At 42.7% G+C, this 27433-nt stretch overlaps 1 protein-coding gene across 9 annotated transcripts in view; it reads left to right on the top strand.

The window, feature by feature from the left end:
- PARN (poly(A)-specific ribonuclease) overlaps nt 1-27433 on the top strand; it is a 179348-nt gene that overhangs the window by 84017 nt on the left and 67898 nt on the right. The window contains exon 23 of one of the 9 annotated variants that reach the window (XM_070779699.1): nt 2208-4013. The exons of the other annotated variants lie outside the window; for them this stretch is intronic. Coding sequence (XP_070635800.1) covers nt 2208-2389 — 182 coding nt within the window. The 3' untranslated portion in view covers nt 2390-4013. Of the gene's footprint in view, nt 1-2207; nt 4014-27433 lie in introns of those variants that run through there. 9 annotated transcript variants of the gene reach the window in all.

Below are 27433 nucleotides of genomic sequence, written 5' to 3'. Positions count from 1 at the left end.
TTCAGGCATGAGTTACAGTCCCTTATTGCTCAGTTCAGTAGTAGTGAGTCAGCAACATGTGTTAAATAAGGTATCTTTACACAGAAGTACACGAACGACAAGCGTGTGTGTTGATTGGCTCAAGAAAGCCCAAGGTTCACAGGGACCTGGCCCTGGTCTCCCCCAGGGAGCGGTGGCAGTGTTGGAGGATTCTTATGGAAACATGAGACTTGACTCTTTTCATCTCTGCCTTCCTTTCTCCTCCGCATGTTCCGTGCAGCACCCTTAGGGAAAAAGGATTTCTGGGCTGCCTACTTGTTTTTCAAGGAGAGCTGTGAGAGGTTTTGGTTCCTGCCTAACAGGAGCCCTGCCGCAGAGATGGGCTTGCTGCAGGGGGCCCAGCCTCACCAGTGGTGACCTGGGTGGTACCTGGCACAGGGACACCCTGAGTGCTGGGTCATTAGGTGGATGGACACCGAGGAGCTTCATGTAGTGAGCTGGGTTACCAGGAGCCATCTCCTCAGAGTATTGTGATTTTGGGCATTTGATCTTATGGCTGTAGAGCTAAAGGATCGAGATTGTATGTTGGACATCTGTGCCTGTAATTCCTACAACTCTTGCATTTGACTTTTATTGAAGATGATTTGTCTTTCTTTTTTCTTTTTTCTGACACCGTAGTTCTGCAGATGAATCCTCTTGTGGATTTCCACCTCACTTTTTTTGTTGTGTGGTGAGGTTTGAGAAAACCTGGATGTGTGGTTCACCTTGCCAGCCTCTTCATATCTGCAGAATTTAGCTTGCATGTTGGTCCCTTTTAGAAGGGAAGGGGCCTGGGGTGGGAGAAGAGTAAAAGACTGTGGAAGACTCACTTAATCCCTTTGCTAGGTACTTAGAGAAAGTAACGTGCGGCAGATTTGGTTGAAAGGGGACTTGCTGTCCCATTACACAATCTTTCTGTTCGCCTCTGTACACAGAACACGGAGTCCGGTCTTCCCTGAGTGGAGCCCATAATTAAAGTGTCACTTGTAAGTCTTAGGCTCATCAGATCCCTGGACTCACTGAGCAGCTCTGACCGGCCGCGTGGCACGTGGGATGCCTTCACGGCTGAGCGGCCGTGCAGACAGGCGGCAGTGGGTGTGGTGGGCAGGCTGTGCCCCGGCACACGCTCGGCTGGCACGTTGCTGCCTTCGCGTACCTGCCTGGGAGCTTGTTGCACACACAGCCACTCTTGACTTTTCTTGTGGGTGGGGTGTGTGCACCCTACCCGTCTGAGAGTGATGGGTGCCCCGCCTCGCTGGCTGGGAGGATTTGTCCCTTCTGTGACCGCTGTGTTGACGGGACTGTATCAGTATTAAGTATTGAAACTGACAGGTCTTGGACAACTTCAGACATGGCTTCCTGCACTTCCCAGACACATCCTTATCTCGCAGATGGGTGGGGGTCATCTGTTTCACTTCTTGGCAGAGAACAGCCTTTATCCACTGGTGCATTTACTTCCTCATCTGTGGAGGGTCACATTTAGTAAGAGAGGCAAGGCATAGGAACTTAATCTGTGTGTTTTCCTGAGAGATCTTTCAATTGAAATTCCGCAGTGAGGTTACCTCCGAGTCTTCTGGATAACTTCAGACCAACAGAAACAAGGAACTACTTCATTTGCGACCCCCATGTGTGCATATGTGTTTTTTAAAGTAGTGCTAGTAGTGTTGGTCCTGAAAATATCTGTCATAGACTGTTTTTAAAAATCTGTTATTGTTTAAATTCTCCTCTTTCTCATGAAATTACTGAGAATTAATTGGAGGGACCTGCCTTCCTTGCCATAATGTGTACTGTGTTGGGCTGCATTTAAAGGAGAGATTCATTTTGATGTACGAATAAAGTAAGAGTTGCAGTTTTTACACATATGTATAAAATTCTGCTATGTTGTCTGGTAATAAAAAGATTTAATGGATCCGAATGAGGAAAGATACAGACAAACACCACAGGGCAGGATCGGAATGGCAGCGATGGTTATATTTTGTTGATGTTAACTCCTTAGAGAAATTTTTACAAGCAGTTGGTAGTCATTTTTAGTATTACTATGGAAACATTTTAATGGAATACTGTTTGGAAAATTATATGTAAGTGGAGATAAAATGTTTTCGGTAAAGTATTTTAGGTACATTTAAAGACTTTTCTCTAAATTTTTGTTAGATTTCTAATTTGAGTAAAGGGAACTTTATCCCTCCTAGGCTTTCCTGGTGGCTCAGTGGTGAAGAATCCACCTGCAATGCAGAAGTCACAGGATCCCTGGGTTGGGAAGATCCCCTCGAGGAGGAAATGGCAGCCATTATTCTTGCCTGGAGGATCCCCATGGACAGAGGAGTCTGGCAGGCTCCAGTCCATGGGGTCACAGAGAGTCGGACACGACTGAAGTGACTTAGCATGTACGCATCCCTCCTAGTCTAGTCCTTCCCCTACCTTGTAAATGCTTGCAAGCATTTTGAAAAGTGATTATGTTAGAGCTTGATCTTTGTCTCCTTGTCTTGGTAAATCGAATACTCCTAATGCCTCAATTTAGCAGCAGCAGTGAACAGCTGCCCCTTGGAGTCAAGATCTTTTTTCATAATTCATGTTTGGGACAGGAACGTGTAGCTGGTAATGAATCGTGATTCTCTAAACTGCTCGGGGTGGACCAGGAGTCTGATAATATACTAGTTTGTCTTCAAGCCTCAGCTCTTCTTTTAGAGCTTCCTTTCTGATAAGGAAAAACAAAACCAAACAGAGAATTCATAACTAGGCAGTTGCCTTGGGAAGACAACAGCTCATGAAATGTTTTCAGTGTGTTAGGCTAAGGAAAAAGAGAATTTAAATAAAACTCACAGGCTACAATCAGCCCCTGTGTTGCATCTGGGCTCCCTTGAATGACTTAGTCCTTTATCTCCCTAATCCTCGCATCGCTCCCTGGAGGCATGCAGACACAAGCAGGTTCCGTCTGGCCGTGCAGTTAGCTGTTTCTGTGTCTTTGATATTAAGTGGCACAATCATTCCACGTTCTTCAGAAATGTATAATTTTTCCTCAGTAGAGCTCACTCTCTACACATATACAATATTAACTGTAGGTTATTGGGAGGGCAGATTCTCTGTATTGAGAGGAAAGGGGCAAAAAGTGGAGATTATTGTTGCCTGCACCTCCATCCCCACCAGAGCATTTCTGGTTCTGTGACTTCACGTCAGGAAATGTGGTTAAGATCATGCTCGGTTGTTCAGTTGTGTCCTCCTCTTTGCAACCCCATGGCCTCTATCCATGGGATTCTCCTGGCAAGAATACTGGAGTGGGTTGCCATTTCCTCCTCCAGGGGATCTTTCCAGCCCAGGGACTGAACCCGTGTCTCTTGAGGCTCCTGAATTGGAAGGATAGTCCATGATATTTGTCAAGTGTTGCTCTGTGACCTGGTCACTTTTTACAAATATTCCAATTGTGTTTGAAAGGAAAGTGCAGTTTTCCAGTTGGGAAGTATGGGGTAGCATATGGGCAAATCAAGGTTGTAAATATGTGGTTCTGATCCTTTATTTTTTTACTCATTCTTTTCCTTTGCCTGATCTGTAAGTTTATAATTGACTTTTTTTTTTTTTTTTTAAGGTCCTACTAGTGGTTTTGAAATTCTTGGCTTCTCCTTATGATTCTGTCAGTTTCTGGTTTGGAGCAAGTTAGTCCCATTGTTCTGATTAGTGGTTTGTTGTTTTTGCCCTGAACTCAGTTTTGTCTGATACAGCTTTATTAGACCAAAAGTTCCCTTTTTTAGTTAGTATTTGCTTCATATCTTTTCCAGCCTCGTAGTTTCAACCTTTTTGGGTTGCTTTAAATGTGTCTTTTTAAAAAATACATATTTATTTATTTGGCAAATTCCTGCAATTCTAGAAAAAAAATTAGAGGCATTTGACATAAGTGATAGCAATATGTGTCACTTATGTGGAATCTTTTATATATATATATATGTAAATGAAATTATTTAAAAAACAAATGGACTCACAGACATAGGAATTTTATGGTTACCAAAAAGGGATAGTTGGCGGGGGGCAGGGGATATGGGGAGAGAGGGGAGAGAGAAAACAGAAGCCGGAGGGGGAAATTTACAGGAATTTGGTCTGTGGTATGTCAGGTGCTCTATTTTACTTTGTTTTCCATACAGAAAAGGGAATATTTAGGTTTGTCAGAGTGTGTTGTTACAGCAGCTTGATAGAGCTGGAAAAGCAGTGGACATGGAAAGGATGTTCTGTCATATCTTTCACCTTCGTTAAGCCTGTTCAGGGAGCCAGACTAGGAAACCAGAGGGTAACCCACTGTGGCACCGTCACCAGACGGGGGCCCCAGATGGTGAGCCTAAAGGGATGCGGAGAGGGGCGAGGCTCCTGCAGTCCAGTCGTTGGTTTGGTAACGTTTTTTAATTGCAGAAAACTTTTAAAGATAGACAAGAAGACGGAAGGGTGTAATGAATCCTTCTGTGTGCTCACCCTGCGCCTCCAACCCCAGCCACCAGAACAGCCAGTCCTGTTTGAGGTCTGCCGATACTCACTGTTCCCCTTTATATTTTGAAGCAGATTCTAGACACCACATTGTATTCGTTAGTTTGTGTTTCAGTGTGTATCTCTCAAAGACAAATTTTTTAAAAAACAAAAATAACAAACAACCATGAGACTTCTCTCACGGTTCTTACGGTGCAGGTATGCTGCGCTCCCAGTGCAGAGGGCCAGGTTCAATCCAGGAGCTAGATCCCACACGCCACCACTAAGAGTGTGCATGCAGCAAATGAAGGTTGAAGATCGTGGGTGCCGCAAGTATGGCCCAGAACAGCCAAATAAATAAACAAAACATTAAAAAAATACTATTATTGCTCTTAAAAAATTACATCTTTACTATCATCAAAAATTCACTGATTGTTAAAATTTCCAGTTATCTCACAAGTGTCGTGAGTTTTTCCATTTGAGTCAAGAGCCACACGAGGACCACACACTGATTGTTGAAATGTCTGTTAGGTCTTTTAATCTGTAGCTCTCTTTCTCTCACTTATTGAAGAAACAGGGTCATTGGTCCTGTAGAGTTTCCTTCAGTTCTGATCTTACTGTGTCTCCTTGTGTTGTCTTATATATTCTCCTGTCCTCCTGTTGCCTGTAAATTACTTCTTAAATCTAGAGGCTTGACCCAAATAAGATTTGATTTGGCCAGGATGCAGGACCCCTTCATGGGTGCCATTGTGTTCTCCCGTCAGGAAGCCCATGATGTCTGGTGTGTCTCGTTTTGTGAGAGAGCTCATAAAACTGTTGTTAATGCTTAACCTAGATCCTTTATTTCATTAGAGATTGCAGTAGGGTGATTTTGTCATTTTAGCATTCCTGTTTCCTTTATTTGTTGGAATACATTTCTAAAGAGAAACTCACTTATCTCCAATGTGGTTTGCAGTTGATATAGGAAAAGCAGAATATGTGTTTGCTTCTTTCATTTATTGTTTTTTTTTTTTTTTTTGTAAAGTGAGTTGATTTACTAGAATTGTCCATTTGTGACCAGTTAGCCATTTTGGTTTGGTGTCACAATGAACCCATGGGCCTAGTGGCACATAAACATCTCTAATGTGACCCACTCAGGTACAGTTTTGACCCTTATCTATGATCCGGTTCTCCCAGCTTCACAAGCGAGAGCCTCTGGCCAAGTCCTTCTGACCTGCCCTGCGCCACGACAGGGTGTTCCAGGCGCACCTGTACATGTTCTGCCCCAGGCCTGGGGTCAGCTCTCCTCTGAGGGGCGCTGGTTGTTCTTCATGGAAAATGCTGTTTCAGGACCACAATCTGGGTGCCAGCCTGCTTACTGGGCTGGGTTGGACATTGTTTGTGAGCCTTTACAATAGCAGAGCTAAGAAAAACATCTTTTTCTTTCAGATAAAAATACATCGTGAGTTTAAACTGGTATTTCTGATTCAGGACTGAAGTTTTTCACTTAACCTCTTTTGTCTTACATATATCTTCTTTTTCCTGTATACCGGGAGAATACCAGGAAGGGTGAAAATAGAGGATCATGTAATTATTCGTCTGTTTTATCTCATGATATATATACCCAGAAGTCTCAGAACAGCCAGCCAGTGCAGTCAGCACCAGTGTGATGCAGAACAGTTCAGACTTTTTGCAGTTGTTTGGCTTGGGCTCTTCCCCAAGGGACGAGGGACACACAGTCTGATAGCTGTTCTAAAGCCTTTTCCATTAGTTTCTCTCTATGGAGTTTATGCTCCTAGTTGGATACACTTCAGGCTCATTTTTACATTTTGCAGTTCTTAGGGATCTCTTTTAAAAATATAATTATTTTGTAATGATTTAAAATATCGTCATGGTCCCAAAGTTGGTTTTAAAAAAGAAGGTATACTGTATTCAGAAAAGGCTAGTTTTAAGTAGTTTCCTCCACCCTGTTCTCTCCCTCCCCTTATAAGTAACTATTTTTAAAAGTGTGTTTTATCCTTCTTTTGTTTACTTTTCCTAAGATAAACAGATAAGTTAGACATATTTATATTCTATTTATTAGATAAATTGCAATCTGTATTTACTTTTTTTTCAGCTTTGCTTTTTTCATTTCACAAGATATCTGGGAGAGAGCATCACAGTCATATCACTATAATAGTACAGCGCACGGTTGGATTTTGCTTTGCTAGCCAATCTGAATTTTTTTCTTTTAATAGATGAGTTTAAGCCCATTTAAATTTGTTCATATAACCAATATGCTTGGCCTCGATTCTGTCATTGTTTTATATTATATATATATTTATACAAGTCTTTTATATGGGTAACCTTTCTCTGAATGATCTGTTTTATTTATTCTCTCTTGCCTTTAACTAATATGTTTTTTGACGTTTTGTTTATTGTTTTTGTGGATTTAATAAAATTTTTATTTTATTTACTTATCTATTTTCAGCTGTGCTGGGTCTTTGATGCTGCACAGACTTGTCTCTAGTTGCCGCAAGCAGAGGCTACTCTCTAGGTGTGGTTCTCGGGCTTCCCATTGTGGTGGCTTCTCTTACAGAATGCAGGCTCTAAGGCGCTCGGGCGTCAGGAGCTGGGGCTCGCAGGCTCAGCAGTTGCGGCTCCCGGGCTCTGGAGCACAGGCTCAGTGGTTGTGGTGTACCAGCTCAGCTGCTTCGTGCCTTTTTTGATCCTCCTGGGTCAGGAATCGAATCCATGTCTCCTGCTCTGGCAGGCGAATTCTTTACCACTGAGCCCCAAGGAAGCCCTGGGTTTTGTTTTGTTTTTTAAAAGAATGACTTATATTTTTGTCTGAAGGGCTACCATATTCTAATGCCATTATGTAATACGTTAGCCAGGCCCTTTTTCACTGTCCATGATTTCCCTCTGCTTGCATTTTGCTTGTTAACATCCCTTTGGCCAGAGGAGGTCCCCTGTCGGTCTGAAACTGAGGAGGAGCAGTGAACCCACCACCCCTTTTGATGGGAAGAGCAGAAAAGTCACGTTTCACAGGGTGTGCATGAACAGAAGGAAGAATTTGGGGGCATTGGCAGTCTGCCACAACTCCCATTATATAGTGTTTTTAATCTTGTCTATTTGTCATCATTATCTATTGGTTCCCTACCAGTATGAGCAATCTTGAAATTAGTTAATAACCTCTTACTTTCCTTGCCTTCCCTCTCGTCTGCATCTGACTTGAAGAAATACCCTTGTACTCACCATTACTAACTATACTTAATCTTTTTTAAAAAAATTTAGTTCGATTTATTTATTTGGCTACACTGGGTCTTAGTTACAGTCTGTAGGATCTAGTTCTCTGACCAGAAGTTAGACCCAGGCCCCCTGCACTGGCAGCATGAAGTCTTAGCCACTGGATCACCAGGAAGTCCCAGAACTCCTACTCTGCTCCTCTTGTATGCCTTCCTTATTCTCAGCTTTTCTCTTTATTAATATCTGCATTGTCAGAGCAAACAGCCATATGCACTATAATCTATCTCTTATAACCGTCATTTAGTGTGAGTCCTACAGGTAAATATACATTCAGTGCTCACTATCAGTACTTACAATGATGTTTCTTAAGTCAGTTTGGTTTTCTGAAGCTTTTTCTCTAGTACATGTTTTAGGAAGTCATGGGAAAAATGCTTCTGAAATTCTTGCATGTTAGTTTGTAACCTTTTTGAGAGTCAGTTTAGCTTATCACGCATTCTTATATTTTTAGATGTTGGTTCAAATATTCTCTGAGTATTTAAAATAATGATGTTCCATTTTCTTCTGGCTTGAAGTGCTTCTGTCAAAGGCAGTCTCACATTTTCCCTTCTCAGTGTGTTGCTCTTTTTGATTGGATGCCCCAAAGATTTTTTTACTTTAAAGTCTACTAGTTTTACTAAAATATGTCTTCAGGCTAGATGTCTTGGATCTGTTTTCCCAGGTATGCGTCTTTTCCATGTACATTATTGTCTCCTTAAAAATTAATTGTTTTTGGTTACTTCAGTCATGAAGTAACTGAAGTAACATGAAGTAACATTAATTTTCAGTATTGTTCTGTGTACTGCTTTTATTTTTGTTTATGAGAACTTCTGTTGTACCTGTCTAGATCTTCTTTGTCTGTTTTCTGTGTCATTTTCCAATCATTTTTAACCTCTGCATTTCTTTTTGGTTTAACACTTTTCTCTCCTTTTCATCTCTTATGTCCCTTAAGACATTGGATTTATTCATTCTTCTTTCTAATTTAGTCTTCATTTATAAAATGATTTCTTTTATGTCAAATTTTTTCTTGAGTTCTAATGTTTTCTTGAGTGCTGCCCCCTCATTTCTGAGTATTTCTAGGTCTCATTTTGTGCTCACATGTATTTTATCATTCTCTTAAATTCTTACAGTTCATTTCAAAGTGTTAGACACAGTTTTCATCTCCTTGGTAGGCATGTCTTTCTGGCATGCTTTCATTGACCATCGGGACAGTATTTCTGCTACTTTTATAATAACTTCCTATGGGATTTGAACACAATCCCTTTTCTGCTACTCATTTTGGCGGTTTATTTTTTAACTATTAAAACCTCTGGAGAAACATGTTGACAATGAAATATTTGTATGTGTATTTGAGTTTAGACGTCAGTCCTAGTCTGGAGAAACATGTTGGCAATGAAATATTTTTGTGCATGTGTATTTGAGTTTAGACGTCAGTCCTAGTCATCTCACAGCAGTGAAACATACCATAGAGTTTGCTACCTGTGATGGGTTAAAGGCGTTTCATGTTTGTACTGGGGACATTGTTTTAAAAGGAAGTTAACATCTCCAAGTACTTAGGTTCAAGTTCTATATGTATTGCTATGACTGAGCTGTGAGAGACAGGAGTGGGTATATATTTTAGAATCTGACCAGCGCAGTAACAAAGGCAAGTTTGGTTTGAGGAGACAGTGAGGAACAGGGATGTGTTGATTTCGGGAATTTGTAGAGATGTTTGTTCTTTGTTCTGCGGACCATATGATGTGTTATTACCAACAGAGAAGTTATATGATAAAAGCTTAGCTTCCCCTTGGCATTTGTGATAATTAACAGCTTGATCTTGTGCAACTTTTCGATGTCATCTCATTTATACAAAATATCCTTATCAAGTGCCCACTGTATGCCTGCCGTTCCAAGCCTCCTGTTCCTGCTGCAAGCCTTTCAACAAGGTGCATCCCCCACTTGGAATGATCGTTCCCTAGATGTTTAGTGATTCTCACTCTCACTTCACCTCCGTCACATCATTGAACCAAATCTCTTTGCCTTACCATGCCGTTTGACAGTAATTCTTACACACACACACACACACACACACAGAGTCTCTCTCTCTTTCTCTCTCATGTTAACTCTCCGAAGCACTGTAGTTGTTTGACTTTTCATTTAGTTTGTACACTTCCCCCATGTCTGTTTCCTCTTACTAGAATCAAAGGTCCAGGTTAGATGCCCAGTGCTTAGAATGGTTCGTGACACACAGGAGGCGGTCAGCAGTTTATTCAGTTAGCATATGCATGCTGGACCCTGAGGACACAAGGATGAGCAACATGTGCCTCCCCACCCCCACATGGAATTTAAAGTCAGTGAGAGAGGTAGATGTTAGTAATAAAGTGTAGAAAGTGCTAGATGAGAGGACAGGACAGAGGAAACAGAGGTAGTCTAGGGCAGTCGGGAAGGCCTCTCTGAGAAGAGAGTTTTGAGCTTAAGAAGCAAGGGTGTGGTGAGCGTGAGCTTTGTGGTGGGAGTTGTCCAGGAGGATGGAGCACCTCTTTCACGAGCTTATCAGTCAGAGGGAACCAGGTCAGCACTGTGAGGAATGGGAGAGAGGTGAGCAGACACCGGGGTGGCTGGGCAGGGCCGCTTCTGGCAGGGCCTCCAGGCCGAGTTACAGATTTTGTCCTCAGTGAGCTGTCTAAACAATAGTACCTGTCACAACCATATAGGTTGGGTCCTAACTCAGACAGTGTGGTGTGTTCACAGTATGTATGGTAAACACAGGGTTTTACAGGATGCTCAGCAGGGAGGCAATGGCAACCCACTCCTGTGTTCTTGCCTGGAGAATCCCAGGGACGGGGGAGCCTGGTGGGCTGCCGTCTGTGGGGTCGCACAGGGTCGGACACGACTGAGGCAACTTAGCAGCAGCAGCAGCAGCAGCAGGGAAGCAGAGTGATTAGTAGTGGGATCCATTTGTCATGGTTCCCTCATAGCGATTTTGAGAGCCCTCAGATAAATACATGTATAGTAAATATTTGTATTATTTATTAGCAAGGTTACAGTACTATAATATTTTTGTTTTTAATAGTGCACTTTATTTGCTGAAGTTCTGAAAATATGTTTTAGGTTGGTTCTGGAAGAGAAGCATTTATTTTAGTTATAAGACTTCAAAAAAAAAGGAAGGGAGGGGGGGAAAGCCCTTTAAAATGGACAGTTCAGCTTCAGTCGCTCAGTTGTGTCCGACTCTTTGTGACCCCATGGACTACAGCATGCCAGGCTTCCCTGTGCATCACCAACTCCCAGAGTTTGCTCAAACTCATGTCCATCGAGTTGGTGATGCCATCCAACCATCTCATCCTCTGTCATCCCCTTCTCCTCCTGCCTTCAATCTTTCCCAGCATCAGGGTCTTTTCCAGTGAGTCCAAAAAGCTACCCTGGGTGGCAGTTTACAGCTTGAGGAGAATATGTTGTTTTATGAGGTTTTCCTACAGCGTCTGTTGGAAAAAACAGGTGAAACTCATTACCCCCATGCTTTGGAAGAGGCCCTGACCTTTTCCTTTTCCTCTTCACATCAGGTGGCCAAGATATTGGAGTTTCAGCTTCAGCCTCAGTCCTTAAATGTGCAAGATGACTGCTTTTAATGCCAGTTTCACCTGGAAAGGAAGGGTTTTTAGAAGTATATGGATAAAAAGAGACAGCAGATGGAGTAAGGCAGAGTGCAAAGAGCAGGATCTTTCTGGCATTCCATGGCCTCACTCTGATTTCCATGGCCTGATTCTTACAACACTTAACTGATGTTGGCCAATTACTTTATCCAGACGTCTCTGAGCCTAGGTTTCCTCTCATAGAAAACAAAGCTGAGCTATTACTTTGCTCATCCGTCTGTAGTCAGCGAGCCTCCTCCTCAGGAGGCCCCATTCGCCAGCCTCCCAGCATGGATGAGGCTGAGTGAGAGGATTGCTGGTACCACACTTAGCACGCGCCTGCCGCTCAGGAAATTCTCCACTGCCTGGCAGCTCCCACCTCCAGTGTGGGAGATAACTTACTTGCCTTACAGGGTTTTGTACACAATTAATGGCTTTTTAACTTAAACTTCCTTCCAAGAGAAGAAAAGAAAATCACTTCTTTTTAGATCCCAAAAGCTTTTCAGAATTACTTTTGAGATGCATTTAACCCTCTAGGAACATGGATCCCTACTTGAATCTGTTAAGCCTGTTAATTCAGGAGGCAGAAGAGAGCCAAACAAAGATATCTCAGGTTCATATTTTTGTCATGATTTCAGTGTGTTGACTCAAACTTAGGTTATGTGCAATGTATTATTAGCTACCCTCTCTGACTCGCGTTGGAATTCGTCCGTTGCTTGAACATTTCCCAAGTAATTTTTTTTTTTCTGTTTTTTTTTTTTTTTTTAATGAGCCATCAAATAGGATGTGGCTTGGGGTTTTCTAAGCCATAGGAATGGATTTGTTTTAATGCGTCTGGACTCCGTTTCCCTCTCCTTTGTGAAAAAGAACATTTTCATTTCTGAGCGGGGCATGAAGGGTGCAGGGTTTAGGCTTTGTCCCTAGCACAGACCAAGCTATTTCATCCTTGACCTTTGAAAGATAATAGAACCTTGGACTTACCACCCTGCGTCAGCTCACGGAGATAAGCAAGCTGTATGCTTTTAGGGTTTGAGCTAGCAGTGACTTTTAAATCTTGTTTTATTTTCTTAAATAAGGGACAACTAATGTACAATTTAAAGGAAATGCTTGTGTAGATTGGAGGTAATAGAAGAAAAAGAATTTGTCATCTGATTTTTGTGTTTTGTTGGAACTCGACTTCCCCTTGAGAAGAGAAAAAATCTCAGTTCCCCAACCAGAGGTTGAACCCAGCCCCTCAGCAGTGAAAGTGTGGAATCCTAACCACTAGACCACCAGGAAATTCCCTCCAGAAACTGCCTTTATTGAGCAATCTCACGATCAGTTGGCATCTAGAACTTTGGACATTAGTGATTTTTCCCATCCTGTGTGGCCCAGTTCTCTTCTACCTTTTCTATTCTCTGTAAAGATTTTTTCTGTCTCTCCTCCTCCCTGGTTTAGCAGGCAGAAGAGCCAGCTTGGCTAGATACTGAGCGCTCTCTGCATAGCAGTCGGAACACTGCATCCCAGGGTGGTGGTAGCTAGGTGGTCTGCAGCTGTGTGCTTCTGCGGTTGTCGGTGAAGCCCTCGGCTTCAAATGCAGTTACCTGGTATGGTCTTTGGAAACACAGAATGACAGATTAAGAACTAAGTCCAGCTCAAGGTTTGGATTGCCTTAATTTGTCATTTTGATTAAACAATTGTTTTCTTTCTCTTTAAAAGGCCTTGATCATCATCTTCGTATCGCACAGATTCATCTTTCTTCTTGTGCTTTAAAAAAGTGAATTTTTATAAAACTTTCATAGTTTAGGGTTCTATACAGGTACTTAATTATCCCTTAAGTAGATAGTTTTCCCAACCTTGGTTTCCCCCCACCCCTGCCCCAAGAATTTGTGAAAATGTTCAAGTGGTTAAGTTGGCCACTGCATAAATATTGGTTTAAAAAGCTACGCTGGGTGGCAGTTTACAGCTTGAGGAGAATATGTTGTTTTATTAGGTTTTCCTACAGCTTCTGTTGAACAAAACAGGTGAAACTCGTTACCCCCATGCTTTGGAAGCGGCCCTGACCTTTTCCTTTTCCTCACAAATGAACATATTCGTCCAGCTCTCTGCTGTTTGTTCTCTCTCGTGGGGAGAGTCTTGGGCCTCAAAGATGCTAGAACAGCCTGCAGCAACACTGAGCAGGCTAAGTTTAATTGTTGAGTGTCTGGGAATCTTTTCTGAAGAGGAAGGTTTCCAACAGTTGTTCTTGTCGTTTTGTTGGGACGTGTTTGTTTGTTGGCTCTGCATGAAGATTTAAACTCGCCTCTGAAAGGAAACAGGTGTATGTTAGCACAATAAATTGTATATCTCTCCTCTGGTGAGTTGTGAAACCCTTTTCTTAGTGACCAGAAGTAAGAAGGACGTTTAACCATATTCTTCCTTCTTTACTAAAAGAAATACTATGCCAAAATGTTTATTCCTTTAAGAATAGAGTTCTTCCCCCAAGGGTTGCGAAATGCGCTTATATCTATGAAGCAGGTTTCTACCTGAAACAGTTGCTTCTATAGGCTTTTTGCTCCGGGTATAAAAATCTCTGTCATTTAATGCACTTTGCTCTCACGCTTGTGTTAATGTTGTATGTAAAGATGCTTTTCAGATGCTCTTAGATTTTGGTAATATTTGATCAAATATTTGATCTTCATATTTGTGAACTTTAAACAATAATGATGACATGAATTTATCTTTATAATTTGTTATCCATTTGATGGGCTTCCCAGGTGACACTAGTGGTAAAGAACCTACCTGCCAATGTAGGAGAGACGCGAGTTCGATCCCTGGGTCAGAACGATCCCCTGGAGGAGGGCACGGCAACCCACTCCAGTATTCTTGCCTAGAGAATCCCATGGACAGAGGAGCCTAGCGGGCTGCGGTCCATGGGGTCTCAAGGAGTTGGACATTCCTGAAACAGCTTAGCATGCACACACGCACACATCCATTTGATAGCTCTCTTAAGTGATGGGTGGGGTATAGGGTTTAAAATTTTCATCCCCCAAGTATCTCTTCACAGGAAAGCATATTGGTATGGAAAATAATGTGGAGGTTTCTCAAAAAACTAAGGACAGAATTTTGATCCAGCAATCCCACTCCTGGGAAATAGCCAGATAGAAGTTTAATTTGAAAAGATACATGTACCCCTGTGTTCATAGCAGCACTATTTACAATGGCCAAGTCATGGAACAACCGAAACGTCCATCGATAGATGAATAGATAAAGAAGATGTGGTGCATGTATATATATGGAATATTATTCAGCCACAAAAAAAATGAAATAATGCCATTTTCAGTAATATGGATGGACCTAGAGAGTATTATGGCACCCCACTCCAGTACTCTTGCCTGGAAAATCCCATGGATGGAGGACCCTGGTGGACTGCAGTCCATGGGGTTGCTAAGAGTCGGACACTACTGAGTGACTTCGTTTTCACTTTTCACTTTTATGCATTGGAGAAGGAAATGGCAACCCACTCCAGTGTTCTTGCCTGGAGAATCCCAGGGACAGGGGAGCCTGTTGGGCTGCCGTCTATGGGGTCGCACAGAGTCGGGCATGACTGAAGCGACTTAGCAGTAGCAGAGAGTATTATGCTAAGTGAAGTAAGTCAGAAAGTGGAGACAAATTTCATATGATATCACTTATACATGGAATCTAAAATGTAACGTACATAAACATATCTATAAAACAACACAGACATGGAGAACAGACTTATGGTTGCCAAGGAGGGTGTAAGGGAGGAAAGGATTGGGAGTTTGAGCTTAGCAGATGCAAAATATTATATATAGGATGGATAAACAACAGGGTCCTATTATATAGCACAGGGAACTATATTTGATCTCCTATGATAAACCATAATGGAAAAGAATGTTTTATGTGTGTATAACTGAATCACTTTGCTGTATAGCAGAGATTAACACAATATTGTAAGTCAACTATACTTCAATAAAATTTTTAAAAGAAAGCGTATTGGTAATTATACTGCTTTGTCATTTGTGACAGCATCTTAATATAATCTGTTTACTTAGAGCCAAAGAAAAAAGTTACTAAATAATCATGTAGTAAGTCACATTTATTGAATTAAGCTCTTTCTTCCCCTTCTCTCCACCTTTAGTTCAGTAACTCTCAAGTGTACTGTCTGTGCTTTCTTTGAGCATGCAGGACCAGCTGAATGAGAGAAGCAGGCTGAAAATCGTCATGCCCATCCATGCGGTAGGAATCTTGTCTGAAAGCATCAGAGGCTGATCAGTGAGGTCGAAAAAGCAGATAGATAAGCTGATTGCATCTTCTCTGTGGCAGCTTGTAGCCTTGTAGGGGAGGTTCCTTTCTGAATGCAGAGGGTTTTCTTGAGAGTTAGTCCAAGTAGGTGAAATCTCTTAAGTGGATTATTTCTCTCAATAATTTTAATCATTCAGAATAATTTTGTTTATAATTTGGCTTATTCTTTGAAAATTTTGCCTCTTAAAAATTTTACCTTCTGCATTCTCAGAATAATTTTTATTATTCTCAGAACACTTGACTATCAAGAATAATTTTTAAATTCTATCACATGTTGAAAGTTGTCAACGCAAGATGTTGACTTGCCTACCTTCAGAATGAAACCAAGATATTCATTTAGTTAGTGATAACTCTGTTCTCTTAAGGCTGCAGTTAAAAGTGAAGTGAATTGCGGAATTTGGGTTCAGCCTAGACTAGGATTTTTGAGGTTGAGCTATAGCCAAACCCCAAATTAATTAAATAAAATATTAAGACTGCTCCGTCTCAAAGAAAATTTGTTTGATCTTTACTGGCATTGAATCAGGCCTTTTGAGTAGAACATTTTCAGTGTATTAATAATATGTATAAATAGCTCATAACCTTCCTCTGTAATTATCAGAAAGTATGCTGTCAGTTTAAAAGTTTTCTTTTTAAATAGAGCTCTCTCTTTATTGTCACAGAAGACCCAGCACCATGGGTCTATGAGCCTGTGTTCCCTTGCTCTCAGCTTTCAGATTGTCTCATCGGGTAACTCCAATAACAGAAAAATTCCACTGTGTTCTAGGTCTAAGAATGCCAAATTTTTTTGTCTTTTGTTTTTAAAGTATTTTTAAAAAGTGAAATGAATACATGCTCATTATAGAAAATTGGGGAGAAATGGAATAAAGACAATCACCTAAAAATAATGGTAATAACCTTCTGGTAATTTTTTTCAGTATTTTGCCTCTTTATGTAGGTCTAAGTGTCCATCATTTAGCTTTTGCTATTTTCATTCATAGTTATGAGAGATTTTCTCAAGTTATTTAAACTTGTCGGGGAAGGAAAAAATTTCCCTTGATCCTTTTTAGATTCTTCTGGCTTGTCTAAGAATTATATTGACATGAGACAGGTTAGCAGAAGAGAGACAAATATAGTTATATATATACTGGATATAGGGCTTCCCAGGTGATACTAGTGGTGGAGAACCCACCTGCCAGTCCGGGAGACACAGGTTTGATGCCCGGGTCAGGAAGTTCCCCTGAGGGTGGCAGGGCACGGCGACCCACTCCACTGTTCTACCTGGAGAATCCCACAGACAGAGCAGCCTGCTGGGGTCTGATCCATAAGATCACAGAGTCAGACACGACTGAAGTGACCAAGCATGCACACATGCACATACAGGATATACACACACACATATGTAAGCCTGGTGGCTCCGCAGTGAAGAATCCGCCTGCAGTGCAGGAGACCTGAGTTCTATCCTTGGGTTGGGAAGATCCCCTGGAAGAGGAAATGGCTACCTATTCCAGTATTCTTGCCTGGAAAATCCCGTGGACAGAGGAGCCTGGCAGGCTACAGTCTGTGGAGTGGGAAAGAGTCAGACACTACTGAGCACAAAAGACAGATGTGTTTATACATACATATGTGAATACAGTGAGACCCAAGGATAAGTTAGACAGTTGAGGCTTATATGCCTTCTCTCTCTCTCTCTCTTTTTTGCGGAGTGGGGGGTGGGGCGCTGCACTGAGTCTGTTGCTGTGTGGACCTTCTCTAGTTGCAGTGAGAAGGGGCTACTCCCAAGTTGTGGTGCGCGGGCTTCTCTTTGCAGTGGCTTCTCTTGTTGCAGAGCACAGGCTCTAGGAGTGCAAGCTTCTGTAGTTGTGGCACACGGGCTTAGTTGCTCTGTGGCTTGTGGGATCTTCCCAGATCAAGAGTCAAACCGGTGTCCCTCGAGCTGGTAGGTGGATTCCTAACCACTGGACCACCAGGAAAGTCCCAGAGGCTTGTATTCCTCCAGGGTTTAGGAATTCAAAGAGGGGAAGAAGGTAGTTCACATGGAGATGAGAAAACAAATATTTGGTAATAAGCAAAGGTATGCTGGGCCCTGCAGAGACAACTCTGAAAAGCTTTTAACCAACTGCATTAGTTAAATAAACCCTCAAGTCAATGTACCATAATTTACTCAATAATATTCTTATTATGGAGAAGGCAATGGCACCCCACTCCAGTACTCTTGCCTGGCAAATCCCATGGACAGAGGAGCCTGGTAGGCTGCAGTCCATGGGGTCGCTAGGAGTCGGACGCGACTGAGCGACTTCACTTTCACTTTTCACTTTCATGCATTGGAGAAGGAAATGGCAACCCATTCCAGTGTTCTTGCCTGGAGAATCCCAGGGACGGGGGAGCCTGGTGGGCTACCGTCTATGGGATTGCACAGAGTCGGACACGACTGAAGCGACTTAGCAGCAGCAGCATTCTTATTATAGAATTTTTAGGTGATTTTTCATTTTAAAAAATTTATTTATTTTAATTGGAGGCTAATTACTTTACAATATTGTAGTGGTTTTTGCCATACGTTGTATTTTCATTTTAACTACACTCACAATCCTCTTTGGGCACAATAATTTTGTATAAAAGGACAAACTGCAAATGCAAAATTATAAAATCTCTGGGATTTAACTTGGCCTCTGTCTATAACATAATAAAGTCAGAGATTTGGTTTAAAAAATGTTAAGAATTGAAATTGGAATTTCTCATATATTATCAGATTGCCCTGTATAAAAGTTAAGTAAGTAAGTTAAGTCGCTCAGTCGTGTCCGACTCTTTGTGACCCCATGGATGGTAGCCTACCAGGCTCCTCTGTCCATGGAATTTTCCAGGCAAGAGTACTGGAGTGGGGTGCCATTTCCTTCTCCAGGGAATATAAAGTATAATGGTTATGTCAGTTTATAATCCACCCAGTGTCAAGTATTTCTCTTTTTAAAACTGTTACCAGCAGTTCTTTTTATTTTTGCAATTTTCTCTTTTTCTTTTGAAAAATGTAACCTATAAACCTATAGGTAAGATGGCAGCCTTTGTTACATTTCCTTTATCTCCCCCTCACTCTGCACATATACATATGTGCACACGTATCCATAATATGTAAAGTTCAGTTCAGTCACTCAGTTGTGTCCAACTCTTTGCAACCCCATGGGTTGCAGCATGCCAGGCTTCCCTGTCCATCACCAACTCCTGGAGCCTACTCAAACTCATGTCCATTGAGTCGGTGTTGCCATCCAACCATCTCATCCTGTGTCATCCCCTTCTCCTCCTGCCTTCAATCATTCCCAGCATCAAAGTCTTTTCCAGTGAGTCCATTCTTCACATCAGGTGGCCAAAGTACTGGAGTTTCAGCTTCAGCATCAGTCCTTCCAATGAATATTCAGGACTGATTTCCTTTAGGATGGACTGTTTGGATCTCCTTGCAGTCCAAGGGACTCTCAAGAGTCTTCTCCAACACAGTTCAACAGTTCAAAAGCATCAATTCTTCGGCACTCAGCTTTCTTTATGGTCCAACTCACATCCATACATGACAACTGGAAAAAAGAAAGCTTTGACTAGATGGATCTTTGTTGGCAAAGTAATGTCTCTGCTTTTTAATATGCTGTCTAGGTTGGTCACAGCTTTTCTTCCAAGGAGCAAGTGTCTTTTATTTTCTTGGCTGCAATTACCATCTGCAGTGATTTTGGAGTCCCCCAAAATAAAGTCTCTCACTGTTTCTGTTGTTTCCCCATCTATTTGCCATGAAGTGATGGGACCAGATGCCATGATCCTGGTTTTCTGTATGTTGAGTTTTAAGGCAGCTTTTTCAGTCTCCTCTTTCACTTTCATCAAGAGATGAGGAAATACAGTGTTAGTGTTAACTGCTCAGTCCTGTCCGACTCTTTGTGACCCTGTGGATTGTAGCCGACCAGGCTCCTCTGTCCATGAAATTCTCCAGGCAAGAATACTGGAGTGGGTAGCCATTTCCTTCTCCAGGGGATCTTCCTGACCCAGAGATCAAACCTGGGTCTTCTGCATTGCAGGCAGAATATTTACTGTTTGAGCCACCAGTATATACGTATTATTATTTCTTTAATTACATTTATGATATTGATATGAGCTAATGTTCAGGCCATAATAAAATTTCTCCACATGTTCCAGCACTGTCTCTTACAGATTTGTATCTTATTTTTTGATCCAAGATCAAGTCAAAATCATATATTGCATTTAGTCATCATAGCTCTCTGGTTTTACACGTGTCAAAGATTTTATTCAGCTCATTAATTAATGATAAAACCAATAAGATGTTAAAAGCAATTCAGATGAGAATTTAACACACTAGACAGTGTATTTTCACAGTTCTGTGAGCAGAAATTATTTGCATAACTCTTGTATTTCTCTCAATTTTCTACAGTTTAACTTCTACAGGTTGTAAAAAACAAAAACAAACCCTGGTATTCATTTTCCGCTGCCTCTGACAAATTACCAGAAACTTGGCAGCTTAAAAACAACACAGACTGATTGTCTTGCAGCTTAGTTGGAGTGTCTTACAGTTGGAGGGCAAGTGTCCAAAATGGGTTTCAGTTGGTGTAATTAAGGTGTCAGCAGAGCTATGTTCCTCCTCGGGGGAGGGGAGTCCATTTCTTTGCCTTCCCCCCACCTTCCAGGGGTCACCTGCATTGTTTGCCTTCTCATCCCCTTCCTTCATCTTCAAAGCCAGTGAAGTCATCTTAGCTCTTCCGTCTCCTTCAATCTAGAACAGTCCCCAACCTGTTTTTGTTTTTCGTAACATTGACACTTCTTGGAAAGTTCAGACCAGGTGTTGCTTTGTGGTGTCCCTCACTCGGGGTTTGTCTCTGTCCTGGGATTCCACGTGTCTGACAGGAGCACTGTGTAGGTGACGTCATCGTAGCACATCTCACTGAGGGACACAGACGCTGTTTGTTCCATCATCACTGATGTTGTGTTTGGTAATTTTGTTAAATGGTGGCCTCAGAAATCTCCACTGCAGCTCTCCCCCTTGTGTTAACAAGCACTCTGTGGGTAATACTTGTGCAAGGATGTCATTCAGATTTTAGTTGATGTGCTGGGAAGTGCACACCAGAATTACTTTGAAGAGTTTATTAATTGGTTTGTCTCATTTTGTGAGTTGTGTGCTTTTCTTACTGATTTGTGAGTGCACTTTTATTATGATTATTCCTTTTCTAACATTTAGTGAGCCATTTGTTATTAGCTACTAGACACTGGTTTGAAATCTTTATAACGATTTTATGAACCACCCCCCCCCCCTTCATTTTACAGAAGAAATTGAAGTTTAGAGAGATTAATGCTGGGTTTTGTATTTTGCAGATATTTGTCCCAGTTTGTTGTGTGCATCTTAAGATAGTCTATTTTGCTACACCGAGCTTTACATTTTATCATAGTAACAACTAGCAATTTATCCTGTTACAGTTTTTGCCTTCTGTGTTCTGTATAGAAGCTGCTGCTGCTAAGTTGCTTCAGTCGTGTCCGACTCTGTGCGACCCCATAGACGGCAGCCCACTAGGCTCCCCCGTCCCTGGGATTCTCCAGGCAAGAACGCTGGAGTGGGTTGCCATTTCCTTCTCCAGTGCATGAAAGTGAAAGGTGAAAGTGAAGTCGCTCAGTCGTGTCTGACTCTTCGCGACCCCATGGACTGCAGCCTACCAGGCTCCTCCGCCGTGGGATTTTCCTTTATAGAAGCATTAAGTGTTAAATCCATCAGGAATGAGTTGTGCTCAAATGCCATCTTATCACTAAGTAGGGTTAAGTTGCCAGATTTTGCTTAAAGTAAGCATGGCCCAAATATTGTGTGGGATATACTTATACTAAAAAATGATCTGTTGTGTATCTGAAATTCAATTTTAACTTGCATACATGCAGAGATTTGTATTTTTAGGGTTTTCCAGGTGGCCAGTGCCAGTGCCAAGTCGCTTCTGTCGTGTCCGACTAGGCGCTAGTGGTAAAGAGCCTACCTGCCAAAGCAGGAGATGTAAGCGAAGTGGGTTTGATCCCTGGGTCGGGAAGATCCCCTGAAGAAGGAAGCAACCCACTCCAGTATTCTTGCCTGGAGAATTCCATGGACAGAGGAGCCTGGTGGGCTACAGTCCATGGGGTTGCAAAGAGTCGGACACAATGGAAGCGACTTAGCACACATGCACACACACACACACGTTTTTGTTTGGTGACTATCATTAAGGCTTTCCCTGATCACTTTATTTAAAATTGCAACTCCCACATCAGCCCTCCCCGCTCTTCTTTTTCTCCAGAGCACTATATATAAACAGTGTATTTTATTTTTTTGTTGAGTGTCTTCAGTCTACCACTGGGATATAAAATCTATGATGCCAGACATTTTTTAAACTTTTAAATGTAGATTTAACATACATATAGAAAAGTGCATGCATCATAAGTATACCACTCAGTGAATTTCCTCAAAGTGAGTACATCTGTATAACCACCTTCTGGGGCTGCCAGAATTTTTATTCTCAATGGATTTTCAATGCCTAAAGTAGTACCTGACACATAGTAGGTGATCAGCAGATATATTTGTTGAATGAATCAGTGATGTAGCCTGGGAGGTAGACATTCAAGAGAGTACTTTGTGTCCAAATAACTAGTGAGAGAATTTATTGATTATTTATTGCTTGGTCCTTATCTCCCTGAAAAGCATAGTTTTGATGAATTTGAATAGCATAATTATTTAGCTACTCCCCTACTGTTGAACATTTTGGAGGCTTATGTTTTGCATTTTTAAAATATATATCCTTAGACAAAGATGTGAAAGGGTAATATATACATACATATACTCTTAATATATTACCCTTAAACAAAAATGTTTAATGCATCTTTGTGTATTAAAAACTAATCCTCATTTAAGATTGTTTTCATAGACTGGTTTACTGAAAGAGCATGTCTAGATCAAAGGGTATGCCCCTTTCATTCAGACAGAACAGCCACGACAGTCAGTGATCTGTCTGCTGAAAGTGGTACATGGAAAGGACTGACACCATGACTCTGTGTTCCTGCTTCTGAGAAGAGCTAGCAGACCCGTGGCCAGTGGCTGGTCACTTCTTTGGTGTCATTTTTTCTGGTTAGTAGGGTGTCGGAGATGCCTTGGGTCTGAATGCCAACTCCCCTCCCTACACCAGCTGCAGGACCTGGGGCAAGTCGTTCAACAGATTGCCGTTTTCTCTAGGCCGTGATGGTAGCAGAGCCTATGGGGGTATCAATGGGATGGAGTCTCAGGAGGTGGTAAGTGCAGCTCTAGGGCAGGTGGTCCCTGCTCCAGGCTCACCCAGTCCCTGGTCCAGATCACTTGGTAATGAGCTGACAGATGCGAGGCGATGACTTCATTTTGGCCTCAAAATACTTGTCTGGTGAATGAGGGTCAGGCTGTGAGCTTACAGGACAGGATTCCCACTGTCCCATTGTGGCCACAGGGTGCAGGGATAGAGGAGTATTATCGCCCTTCTGAGACAGATTGTCCTGACCTGTGAGAGCACGCCCTCTGAGCTGAGGCTACCCTCTTTTTGCCTTGCTCCTGCGTGATACTGACATTGCTGTCACCTTTGCTGGAAAAAGTAGATACGGTATTATCCTTGTCTCACACCAGTCAGCTCTTTCCAGGATTGCTCCTGTCCACAAAAACAGCTCTGTGAGCATCCCGTGTGCATTGAGAGTGCAGTTGTCTGTGTAAACCACTCCACGTGGACATGACCTTTGCCACCTGGCTGCCAAGAAGAGGAGGACGGGTTTCTTCTCCCTTTTGGTGCTCTTGCTCCACCAGACGGAGGGGGTCGTTTGTTTAGTTACTATTTATCACAAAGGACCTGTGCAGTAGGGGGCAACTGTTAAACTCCACCAAGGATCCCTGACTCCAAAGGAGGGCGGACGGGATGCCCAAGGGTTGGGGGGGGGTGGGGGGGGCGGGCAGTGCAAGTTGGCATTTCTCTGCAGTTTTATTTAAACCATCCTCACACATTTGAAAAATCCCACTCTATAATACATCCATTTTATTTTAATATTAAAACGTTTTCAATGACCAGATTAATTATTTAACTTTTCCTCCCTGCTCTCCAGTCGTGGGTAGTCATGGTTATTCAGTGACTGGCAGTCGTTGCCATCCCAGGGCTCCTGGGGAGCAGAGAGGAATAGCTGTGTTAGATACCCTCTCCTGGAGAAGTACCGCCGGTGACATAAAGTGGCTGCAGCACGCTGCTTGTCCTGAAGGACTTGCTGGGGTCTGTGTGCCCAGAGGACGGGCACAAAGGCCTGGATTGTGTATTCACTCGGTTCCAGCTAGAGAAGCAGCATAAAATGCTTCAACTTGTACGAATTTAAAAGTACTTGTTGGGGAAATTGTTTTTTTCAGTAGTGAGACCAGTTTTGCTTGTCACTCCACTCAGTGACATGAGTTTGAGCAAACTTGGACAAGGAAGCCTGCAGTGCATGGGGTCCCAAAGAGTCAGACACGACTGAACGACTGAACGACAACCACCAGCACGCAGTGATAGTGAGTCAGGGATGAAATGGGGGGCAGGGATATGCTTCTCCCACGAGAACATCCATTCTCATGTTCCTCCTGGAGCGTAGACAGCTGCCGATTAGAGATTAAGTGTGTTCACCTGCGTGTGTGATCAGTAACCTTGTCCTCATGTGCCAGCCATCCCTTCCCCTGGGTGTGCAAGAGGTGAAACAGTGGGGTGCTCTGACACTGGAGGGGAAAACAGCCACGTCTAATGCCGCTGTGACACCTCCAAAGGGAATTTTCAAGGGTAACTTCGACTAAATGGGGTTTTCCCTTTAGCCTCCTCCCTGCCTGTCTGCTCCAGGTGTACACACTGTTGTGTACACACTGTTGCAACTCCACCGCACTGACTGCTTTCCCTGAAATGACCCGTGGGCAGCACCTCAGCTCCAGGACAAGGAAGCAGCTGCCCAGAGAGGTGAAGTGGGGGCCCCGTGGTAGGACTTTCCATCCCCAGGGTGCATATGCTCACTCATTCCACTGTGCCTTCGTGCTCCTACAGTTGTATTACCATCTTTTCAACCGTGAATCACTTACAAAATTTTTTTTTGCTTTTTTAATTTAAATAATCCCAACAGAGAGTTCCCTAGCCGTCCAGTGGCTAGGACTCGGTGCTTTTACTGCCATGGCCCGGCTTCAATTGCTGGTCAGGGAACTAAGATCCCACAAGCTGCGGGAAAAAAAAAAAAAAAAAGTCTCAGCGGTATTTAGTCCAGGCTTGCAGAGAACCAAGTACAGGGTCTGCCTGTGCTCTTTGTGGCAACAGCAGTGAACCCTGCTGCGTTCCGGTCTGAGCTGGAGAAGAACGGGCTGCGATTGTGTGGGTTTTGTGCCCCATCCGTGACTTTCTGGCCTCACTCAGGTAGTTGCTCCCTGTTGTGTGTGTCCTGTTCTGCACCACCCTCCCCCCCCACCACAGGGCGGGCTTGTGGGGCGAGTGTGTGCCTGGAGCTTGGGAGAAGGCATGACGCAGCATTCCAGCCGCCCTCTGGGGATCCTCACCGCTCCCGCTTTAATAAAATGTGGCAGGTTGCCTGGCAACCCGGGAGCTGGTGGGGATTTTTTTCCTACCTACTTTACCAAAAAGTCCTCTATCAGCTCTTGGCTGACCACTCGGGAGGGAGTAGGAGATAAACTTGGCTCCGCAAGCCGACTTTCTCCTTTCTTTTTCCCCATCCCTGCCTGCATCTTAATATCCGCTCACTCTTCTGCTCTTATCTATCACTTAAAGGTAGAAGCTGGAGAGTTTGACTCCCAAATCAAATCCCGAGGGGGATTCGTTACTGAAAACATGTTCCTTTTTACATTAGTCAGAGTGACTTCTTTTGTGAGTCAGACTTGTGGACTGTTTCACCCTATTGTTTGTAGCGATGCACCTCTGTGCTGATTTTTTTTTTTTTTTTTTGCTTTAAAAAAAATTATTTTAATTGGAGGCTTGATTTGGTTTTGAGAGAAGAATCCAGTTGAAGCCTACAAGCAAGCGTAGTTTGTGCGTTTTCCTGTTGGCGAAGGCCTCCAACTGCTCCCTCCCCTAACCTAGAGAGGGAGCAGTCTGTGAGTGTACTGCAGAACCATGGTTTGTGGAGCTTTGCAGCTCTGTCCCATGCAGGTTGCCATCAGATACTCATATTTTTTCTTCATCAAAATCATAGTGTAATGCTGTGCAAAGGCAGGATAAGTAAATTCGTTCATGACACTTACATTTACGTGCTTTAAAATGAGACTTTGCTGCCATTAGAGGCAGTAGATGTGGGCCTGCAGAGCTGTAATTTAAAGGGTGATAAATATTTTTCTAGGGAAAAATTAATGTAGAGAGCACTTTAAAGTCCCTGAACGCTCCATTATCAGTCAGAAAGCAGTCTGTGTTCCACTCTACCAATACAGGCCTTGCAAAAGTCGTTTTTCAATTTCCTAATTTGTGTTAAGCATTTTGACATTGCCGGAAACTCTTGGGCCATTGGAAATTTTAAGGTGTAATGTCATAAAATATTCCAGAATACTTTAAAACTTAGCAGTATCACTGTTGCCACTGTATTCGTTTTTTTTTTTTTTTTTTTTTTTTACATAAGTGCTTTAAAATGTAACACTTGACTCTTTTTTTCTAACCAGTTGATTTTTCCATCGGATGTCCAAACACACAAAAAGTTCTACATTTACATCTCCTTAGGATATAGAAAACAAAATGATTGTTCAGAATAATGTAGAGATCTTAATAACTTGAAACAGGAAAGCTAACCAGTGCCAATATCACATTTTAAAAGAAAAAAAGCCTTCCTTACTCTCCTGCTGGCCAAGAATTTCAGTTTCTTTAAATGTTCAGGAGGGGCTTCCCTGGTGGCTTAGACAATAGAGAATTTGCCAACAATGCGGGAGACCTGGGTTCGATCCCTGGACAAGGAAATGGCTACCCACTCCAGTATTCTTGCCTGGAGAATTCCATGGACAGAGGAGCCTGGTGGACTGTGGTCCATGGGGTCGCAAAGACTTACACATGACTGAGCGACTAACACCTTCACTTTAAACATGCAGGAGTCATGAAGAGCTTGTTATTTCTCTGAATTTGCAAGTCGCCACTTTCAGAAAGCAGCTCCTCCCTGAATGGGAGCAGCTCAGTCTGGCTGGCTCGCAGGCAGGCGCGCTCTCCCCGTCCCCTTCCTCTTCACGTCCCTCTCTTTCTCGTCTCTCTCCTTTCCTTCCTTCCCCTGCCCTCCTGTACACGTATGTGTTTGACCCTGAGCTGCTTCGCCTATTTCTGTTAGCTTAGCATCTTCCTGTCAGACCCGAATGCTGCCTGTAGGCCTGACCACTGATGTCAGGAACCTCCGCCTCCCATAAGAGCAAGACAGACTTAAGGATGAAGAGAGTAAAAGAGGTGGAATAGCCTTCCTAAAATCCCGACGTCTACAGGGAAATGGTTGGGTGACTTAAAGGGAGGAAAATACAGTCCATCTCCTGCATACGAACCTTCGAGTTGCAGACTTTTCAAAGACTTGAACGTGGACTCGCATGTCCAGTTATGTCAGGCGTGAGTGAGACTGCAGCTCGCGCTCCATCTGCTACTGCTGATGACCCTTCAGCCCTGCCGTCTCCCACCTCCTCTCCCTCCTCCAGTCTGTAACTCCTCTTGCCTGTTCACTCCATGCCAGTCCTTGTATGCCAGCTGCTGTACTGTACTAGGTACTGTGTTGTAAGATTAAAGTGTTTTTTTGTGTGTGTGTTTGTTTTTTTATGTATTATTTGTGTGAAAGTATATAAACCTATTGCAGCATAGTATTATATAGCTAATTGTGTTAGTTGGGTACCTGGACTA

The sequence above is a fragment of the Bos indicus genome, chromosome 25 (genome assembly GCF_029378745.1).
Source record: "Bos indicus isolate NIAB-ARS_2022 breed Sahiwal x Tharparkar chromosome 25, NIAB-ARS_B.indTharparkar_mat_pri_1.0, whole genome shotgun sequence".
NCBI lineage: Eukaryota > Metazoa > Chordata > Mammalia > Artiodactyla > Bovidae > Bos > Bos indicus.
Note: the sequence above shows the minus strand (reverse complement) of the source record. Positions and strands in the feature narration are given on the sequence as shown.